General features: G+C 34.4%; 1 protein-coding gene across 1 annotated transcript; it reads left to right on the top strand.

Annotated features, from left to right (window-relative positions):
- Positions 1–2,427: 2,427 nt before the first annotated feature.
- Positions 2,428–9,126, top strand: LOC105190945 (modular serine protease). Its single transcript, XM_025297965.1, has 10 exons — positions 2,428–2,496; positions 3,427–4,100; positions 4,188–4,251; positions 4,544–4,648; positions 4,853–5,073; positions 5,251–5,490; positions 6,323–6,502; positions 6,582–6,880; positions 7,652–7,808; positions 8,119–9,126. The coding sequence occupies exons 2-10, from the start codon at positions 3,533–3,535 to the stop codon at positions 8,304–8,306; spliced, it is 2,022 nt and encodes a 673-aa protein (XP_025153750.1). The 5' UTR covers positions 2,428–2,496; positions 3,427–3,532; the 3' UTR covers positions 8,307–9,126.
- Positions 9,127–9,385: the final 259 nt, after the last annotated feature.

Raw genomic sequence — 9,385 nt, 5'->3', positions numbered from 1 at the left:
CAAAAGTACGAAATATTTTTAACTTTGTATAATTAGGAAAATGTTTGATTGAGCGAATTAGTTTTCTGGTGAAACATGAACGATTCAGTTTTGACTTGAAAAACCAAGATTTTGTTTAAATTAACCAGAAATCTTGGTAACTCATATTGCAATCCGATAATTTCAATCGGAACTTCGGTATTGTTCGCATTTCATTAGGAAATTGTTTAATATGATCAAACATTTTTCTCCGTGTAGTAATCTTATATTGAATGTTAACGACTTGGCTATTACGCTGAACCTTGCACCGAATGTTATAATGAGTTATAATTTTTGTCTATGTAGTTGATATAGTTGATGCATTTGAATCGAAAAACACCAAACGAATGAAGAAAATATTATCTCTCAATCTAGTAGTGTGGTTTTCCTTAAGTTCTCCTCTGGCGTAGGCACCAACTATGGCCGCAATTAATTCGTCATGACTCACCACGATATATGCAAGGCGACCTTCTACAAATCTACATGAAGGCGTTGATCGAGCCGAGTTGTACCGCATTCGTGGCAGTTTCGCGCTGGCTTCAAGAGTGAAAATCGCTGTGCGGAAGAGTCTGCAGATATGAAGACGCGCTCTGCATTATCGACAGTTCTGTCGCTGCTGCCTTTACTACCGTCATGTGAGTAACTTAATATTATGATTATTTAATGTGCGATGACACACATCGGATATGTTAAATTCATGTCACTCACATGTTGATTTCTTCTTCATTTGCGTTTAAAATAAAAATAGAAGTAGATACGTGAGAAATTTGAAACGCACATATACAAAAATTGATTGCATTAATCAGAACATAAAGATAAATTACTCGATTTAAAATTAATCAGGATATAAGGAAATATGAATATATTAATCAGATTATTTGATGCAATATGAACTGTCCAGAATTATCATTAAGTTAACTAGGCAATTTTGTGGTTACATGCACTGGGAAAGATAATCTATGAACTATGGCTGGTGTTGTAATTAAATGTTTTGACTAAATATCTGCACATTTGATTAAAATAAAAATCTGTATACATTTACTAAAACTTGTTTTGACTAAATTTGTTTTAACTAAATATGTCATGTTAATCTATGTAAGGTCTTCTTCTCAAGGCCTCCTTTTTGTGTTATATTTGGATATGTCAGGCGACAATTGAATGTTTATAAGTTGACGATTAGGAATTTTCTTAAAAGTTCACGAAATTTATATTGAGTAGAATTCAAGGAATCGCGCAGATACAATATATACATGAATTAATCTTTAAAGTTCCGTTAAATTTATTTTCTACGAGCATATCTTTTCTATCTATGATTATGATTAGATTGGAACATGATTAGACTACTAATCTAGTATTTTCTTTTCTCATCGCGAATGTTTCTCTAATATCTTGCTATTTACTAAATTACGTTATTAAAATTTTCATATTAGATAAATAATATTAATGTCTTCCTACTCGTGCGTGTAATTCAACGTTTTGTAAGAAAAAATTGGTAGTCCTTATGTAAAAATTTATATTTTCAGCGCCTGCGCAGAATAATCGTCAATCATGGTTCAACAATAGACAAAGTAATCCTGGACAATTCGGAGCAGTACGGGACTATAGTAAAATCCTGGTGCCCTTGAATCTAGGAGGTTTGAATGAGGCACCCATAACTCTAACAATCATACTCTGTCATCCGTGCTCTCAGTAGACAATTCTAATTGGCAATATCCTAATAAAGGATTTAACGCGAGTTATCCAAATGAAGTCCCTAACAGGATCAATCCTAACAGGATCAATTCTAACAGGATTACCTCTAACGACATCCATTATGATGGACCTGCTATTATCGCGGTATTCCCTAACGAGGATCATTTCAGTGGATGTTATTCTAACAATGGATATTTTAATACCCGTATTCCTAATGGGGGTTAGCCAAACTAGCAGTCAATGGTAATACGGGGAATTTTAATGGACAAAATCCCAACGTTGTCTCCTCTAACGTAGTCTCCCAGAATAAAGCCAATCCTAACGGGGCAAGTGATAATAGTGGGAATCTTAACGGACAAATCCCAATATTTTTCCTAATATGGTCTACCCTAATGGAAGCAATCCTAACGTTACTTATCCTAATGGAATATTTTCTAACGCAGATAACCATTCTGGATTAACGGGTTTGAATAATTGTAGTAGTGGAAATGGGCAAAAAGACACTTATGATTCTCCTAGGATATCAAACACAAATGATAGACCTTTAAAATTAAACAATGAGTTTCATTCGGATTGGACTAATGTAAATACCGAGAGATCGTCCGAAAATGGGAACAAAATAGAAACATCATTCCAATCCAATAAATACAATTATACAATCGATATAAATAGTGAACATTCATTTATAAGTCTTTTTCTGACTTTTTTTGATTGAAATAAAGGTATTGGCAACCTTAATAACGGAGTACCAGAAAAAAACAGAAAACTGGACGATGTACAGTGTAGGTATGTATGATTAGTCTGCGTTGCAAACGATGTATTATTAATTTTTATTTAACGTATGACCGGTAAAACATTTTATCAGTTGCTATCTTACTATATGGTAGAAGGATTAAATACGAGTATATGCAGAGAGAATGTATTATTATCATGTTTAAATAGGGAAGATGAATTCCGCTGTAGAAACAACGTATATATAGCGTCTAGTGCCAAATGCGATAATAAAATTGATTGTCGCGATGCAAGTGATGAGGCATATTGTATTACATAAGTTAAATATTTCTTTCTAACATTTTCCTATACAATTTATTTATATTTATATTAGAGATGTGCGAACTATTCGAATTCGAATTGAATCGAATCGAATATAATGTAATTCAATTCGATTCAAATCCGAATCCCTATGATTCGAATCCGAATAATTCAAATAGGAATCAAATACATTATCGTTTCCGTGCATCAGCTATAAAACGGGCCATCTGAGTTTATATGTGTGAACCCTTACCTTGTAATTAACTTAACTCATAAATAATAACTTAATTATAAATTACTTTAAATATTTAAATATATATTTTACTTTAAGATGATATTACAATATCAATATTCCCTTTCACATTAAAAATTTTCCATCATTATTTGCATGTTTAATGGTCATGTTAAATTTTTTAATGATTTGATTCGATTCGATTCGAATTCGAGCGAAATTTCATTCGATTCGATTCGATTCGACATAAAAATTCTTGATTCGCACATCTCTAATTTATATCCATCAGTTGATTTGCGTATAAATTTTATATAAATTTCCGTATAAAATCACTAATGAATATTCATTGCTGTGAGATTTTGTATTCTTTATGATAAGTCTTTATATTTTTATTTTTTATTGATTATTTTACTAGACTGTTTATTTTTATATGCAAATTGGTGTGATTTTAGGAACAGAAATCAAGAAAACGGAAATCTCAATGTATCCCCTAACGTAGTTATCCAGAATGGGGGCGATCTTAACGGATTCTTTAACATATTCATCTATTTTAACATAATGTTCCACAATGGAAACTATCCTGATAACAATTATCCTAACGAGGCTAATGCTAATGGAGGACATCTTAACGGACAAAAACCCAACATTGCCATTCCTAACGTGCTCCCCTACAATGAAGACTATCCTAATGAGGATTATCCTGACGGAACTAGTAATAATGAAGAGCATCTTAACGGACAAAATTTCAATACTGTATCCCCTAACATAGTTATCCAGAATGGGGTCGATCTTAACGGGGTTAATAGAAACGGCGAGAATCTTAATAAACAAAATCCCAATATTACCCCTCCTAACGTGGTCTTCCATAATGGAAGCAATTCTAATAGAAGTTATTCCAAAGATATATATCCTATCGAGATTTCTCCTAACAGAGACAATCCTGAAATATCGAGTTTGAATAATTCGAATAACGGGATTGGACAAAATTTGTTAATAGATACTTATATCCCTACTGAGCCATTAACCAGTAATCCTTTAGGATTAAACGATAACTTTACTACAGGCAATATGAACATGACGAAACTATCCGAAAATGGGAACAAAACAGAAACATCATTTCAGTCCAGTAAGTTCAGTTATAGTACTAGCCAAAATGATTAACGATCTATTTTTTAGGTTCTACGATCTAACGATAGGTTTTTTTTAAATACAGATCCTAGCGATGTTAATGATGGTATATCGGGAATAAACAAAACGCAGGATCGCGAACAGTGTAGGTATGTATGATTATTTGACGCTACAGATGATGCATTATTAGTTTTTATTTAATAACATACGATGGATGGATCTGTCTTGTTAATGCTGGATAGAAAGGAGATTAAGGCCTATATTCTGAACTCTCTTTCATCACTAAAACTGACTCTAAAAGAGGCTTACAACCAATTAGGAAGCTTTTAAGCTACTTTTGTAGTCACTTTTAATAATAAAAACGAGTTCGGAATATGAGTGTACGGAATATGAGAGCCTAAGTGTACCCAACGAAAACGTTTAATTATTATATTTAAATAGAGACGATGAGTTCCGCTGTGGAAACAACGAATGCGTACCGTCTAATGTCAAATGCGATAAGAAAGCTGATTGTAGCGACTCCAGCGATGAGACATTCTGCATTATGTAAGTTAAATATTCCCTTATCACAATTTTCTACACAGACACACACATACAATTTCCACTAAACCACTAACGACTAATCATCACTAGGATTTTACACTCTTCATGCTAGGTCTACTCTAATACTAGGTTTAATAGTACTTTTATTTCCTATTGTTTACTATACCCGAACCGATCATTTTTACTCATACATTTGCGGAAATTTAGGGAAAGAGATCAAGAAAATGGTTGCGCATTACCTGAGCAGCCGACAGGTGGACGTTATAAGTTGGAAGGATGCGACGAGTTATGCCGCAAACAGCCTGGCGATATAGTTTCGCAATACAGTATCCTGACTTATACTTGTAATAACGATTACATGTTGAATGGTAACAATACTAACATTTGTGTCAACAACACGTGGTTTCAGCACCAAGTCTCATGTCTCAGTAAGTCTCTCCTAGGAATAAATATAAATCTCCGGAATAATTGGCTATATAATGTCTCTCGATACGAGTTGATTAATAAAAATATATTATTGCATAATTATATTATTGCAAAATTAATGTTTTTTATATCGAATGATAAAATTTATTGTTTACTTTGTACGACATTAATTTCTGCAGAGATCTGCCCAGAGCTGAAGAGTAAAACCGTCGACATTTCCTGCAATTATCGAGAGGAAAATGTGTCTTGTAACGATCCTATATTGCCTGGAACACGAGCCACATTGACCTGTAAACAATTTCATATTCCGTTATCCCCATTTCTTATTCCATTATCTTCAGTCAACATACCAAGTTACAGGATAATAGAGTGTCTCGACAGCGGTGTGTGGAACCGCGCCATGTTGCACTGTGAACCAAGTGAGAGTGATTTGTTCATTTTTCATGCATCAGATATGAGGCGTGAACAGAAATGTCTCGACAAATTGAACGATTTTCGCTAATTCCTTTCCAGCACAGAAAGTGTTACTCTTAGCTACAAATTTTCGTGTAAATATGCTCGTTAAGCTTTTTGAGTACACCCAACGGTCATGTTGGATCGTGATACCGTAGGCAAGAAAAATGGCATGCTAAAAATTCTTTCCTGCTACTTCCAAAATATGATATTTTTATATGAGATGTTTATATAAATATTTATATGAAAGAATATTTTAAATCACGTGAGTATCTATAAAATGCTCTGAAAGAATATTTTAAATCACGTGAGTATCTGTAAAATGCTCTGAAAATTATCCTGTCTTCTTCATAGTTTATATACAAGTACAAAATAACTACAATATACATATGGCTTAGTTACAAGAATGCATAACTATTTGTGTGATAAAACTTCATATTATACTGATCTTAGCGCAGTCGACTGACTTTCAAAACATTTTATAAGTATATTCTAGCAGTCTGAAGCATTCTTTTATACAAATATATTTTTACTTAAAACTGTGCGCAAGAATTTATAACTATGTTATTTTCTCGTTTGTTACGTCGTGTTAAAATTACATCAAAGGCTTAATAACTGTTCGAGCTTTTTTCGTTTTATAGTTATTGTTGAATATGTTTGCTGGCGAATAGTCGATATCATATGCGCCATTACGTTTCTGAGACATTTCCGTCTTACTATTCATTTGTGATGGCTCATATAATTGTTATCGCGGTTTTCGGTTACGGAAATACTAACAACGTTGTTGTGCACAAGTAGAATGTGGCACAATCTCCTACCGAACCAGACATCCAAGGACTATTATTGTTGCCAACGGATATAGGATCGTATTGGGCTCGTTTGTATCGTGGCACGTTGGTATCTACGTAAAAGATGGCGCCAACACGTACAAGAATATATGCGGTGGCACTCTGATAAGCAAGAATCTCGTCGTCTCAGGTAAGTCAACGAACAGACAAATCTATTTTCTTCTCATCGCTTGTTTGTACAATCTCTCGTTTTTTTTCTTCATCCGCAGCTGCACATTGTTTCTACGACGAGACTGAAAATAAACCTTACAACGCGTCGAATTACGCTGTGGCTGCTGGCAAAAAATATCGTTCTTGGGATGCCCAGGAGGAGTATAGCCAGAAATCGTTGGTGGAGTATGTAAAATTGCGCTCCGACTACTTTGGGACGAGAGGTAATCTTGCTGAGGATATAGCTCTGGTGAAACTGCAGACGCCTTTAAATCTGAACACGCACGTCAAGCCCATCTGTGTGGATTGGCAAAATATGTACGACAAAGAGCAGCTGCGAGTGGGACAATTAGGCAAGGTAAGTGAACGAGTATAAATCGCATATAAATCGCAAGAAAGTCTATTAGTTGAGTATCTTCACGTAATTCAATTAAAGTGAGGACGATTTATAATCTAACGTGAGTATGGGAAGATAATCGCAGAATATATCATAATGACGTGATTATGGATGCAATTTTGATATCGATGCATGCCGTTGCATCAATGTTACTTAATCATGCAGCATGTCGGAATCGTAAATTTACAAGTTCGTGTTCACAAATCTAAAGTTGGTAAAGTTGTATTCAAACATATAGATTATTTAATTTGTGGGAAACAAAGGACGTCTCGTCCCGTGTTTCATCATAGAAGGATAAAAATTAAATTCAAAAGAATATCAAACGCGATCCTGAACTTGTGGCTATAATTTGAGTCAGGCTTAACGAAAACATCAATGGCGAACTCTGGATGTCTTTATGCAGTTTAATCAAAGGGTAGATATCTTGCAATAGAGGCACGAATATGTAACATTCGGAAAATTATTAAAAAATTATCAAAAATTGTCAAAAACATCAAGAAGACACGTTTCTCAATATAATTCTTTTTAGTTATATGTTGTCGCGAGTCGTTGCGTCACTGTTACTTGATCGTGTGTCCGCGCTCGAATTATAAAGGTAAATTTATAACTAAACAGACGGGTCATTTAGATTTTTACATGACAAATATCCCGTCGTCATCTTCAGAGACAGGAAAATTGAAATCAAATATAAAGAGAAAATAAAACAACGGTAGGTTGGCTTGGTGATTTCAGCTGGTCGGCTGGGGTAAAGATACTACTGGCAAGCCCACAGAGGAATTATACGAAGTTACTATGCCATACGTGGCGCGTCAGAAATGTCGGGATAACGTACCTTTAGAATTCCGCGGATTGATTACGTTCGATAAGTTCTGCGCCGGCCGTATGAATGGTGAGTGTCTATGTGCGCAAATAATTTTGCGAGATTAACTTATATTTGTTGTGTCGCGTTTGAACTTTCGCGAAATTGACACGAAATCATTGTACATGATTGAGAATTAGTCAATTTATAAATGGATAATGACGTAATTAGGCAACAAGTTAATATGTATTTGTATGCTACAATAGATAACACATGATGTCAATATTGGTTGAGTTGAGATAACAGAAGAAAATTCACATTTTCATTGTTAGCGTTTTTAGTTCGTAATAAATGAATTGAAAGTTCTGCGAGACTTTACGGTTCTTTGCATGGTTTTCAGGTTCAAGCGCCTGCGATGGAGACAGCGGTGGCGGCTTATGTTTTGAGAAAAATGGTATTTGGTTTCTTCGTGGTATCATCAGCGTGTCTCCCCAGAAGGATGATCATTGCGATTACAACTCTTACGTTGCATTTACCCGGATTAGTGTTTATCTTAAATGGATTCATAATTTTTACGTCAAAATATAAACATCTACAGGGAAGTGGATTGTACTATGCACGACATATGTTGTCTACATCATCGAGCCGGCAATGACACGAGACGATTGATACGAGACGAATGGACGTGACGTATAAACAAAGTAATAAGAATGACCTCCTAAATATTTATGATTATCTTGAATTTTGTATTCCGCATTTGCAAATACTCCGTAGAGTAAAATTATCAATAATTCTGTGAAAAAATATTGAATAATAAATAAAATCTCAGATTAATAGCATAATGTAGATATAGATGAAGTAGGTAAGGGTAGATTAGTGTTACATTAGGGCGCGATTCTATACTTTCTGAACATAGTTTCGCTTGCATCTTTTTTAGAATCATATTTACTACAAAATATACGACATGCCTCGCTTTTTTCCGTTTTCATTCAAAAAACACTCGATAAGTAGAAACACTTTTTCCTCGATGCTTAGCGCGTTCATCCTGACACTAGTAAACTGGCTTGTACATACAACAGCTCAAATGAAATTGATGAATACTTGAGATAATCTCAGATACCAGGTTCTAGTAAGTAAAATGGCCATTGAAATCAAGAGGAGGAAATATAACCGTTTACTTTCAAGACAAGCCTCCTCCTAATGATCACCCTGTATATCATATGACGTCAAACCTGACACTTTTTGCGACCGGATAATATTTCTCCCGTTGAGAAATCAATATAACTGTGGCTTTTACTGTAGTTTAATATTTCGTAGTAGTTATATATTTTCAAAGTCAGGCGCTATCAAACGAAAATATAAAATCAAGTTTTACACATTTGTCGTTCGCTGCTGTCGTTCCTTCTCTTTTTCTCTCCTTCTTTCTCTCTCTCTTTCTCTCCGTTATCATCATTCCGTTATTTACATATTTTCCAGTTCTCAAGATTATCCTGAATTTTGTAATTTGTATCCCGCATTTTGCAAAATACTCTGGTAATGTTCGATAAACATTGACGGACAAACACAAATGGAAAATCGAAGATCCGCGGCTTAAGTCGCTTTTTTGTATTACAAATTTAATAAATCGTTAAACTGAATTATATTCTTTTTGTTTTTAATCACTTGGT

The sequence above is a fragment of the Harpegnathos saltator genome, unplaced genomic scaffold (genome assembly GCF_003227715.2).
Source record: "Harpegnathos saltator strain DR-91 unplaced genomic scaffold, Hsal_v8.6 scaffold2, whole genome shotgun sequence".
In the NCBI taxonomy this organism is placed as follows: Eukaryota; Metazoa; Arthropoda; class Insecta; order Hymenoptera; family Formicidae; genus Harpegnathos; species Harpegnathos saltator.
The sequence above is the reverse complement of the archived record's forward strand: the minus strand, read 5'-3'. Positions and strand labels throughout refer to the sequence as shown.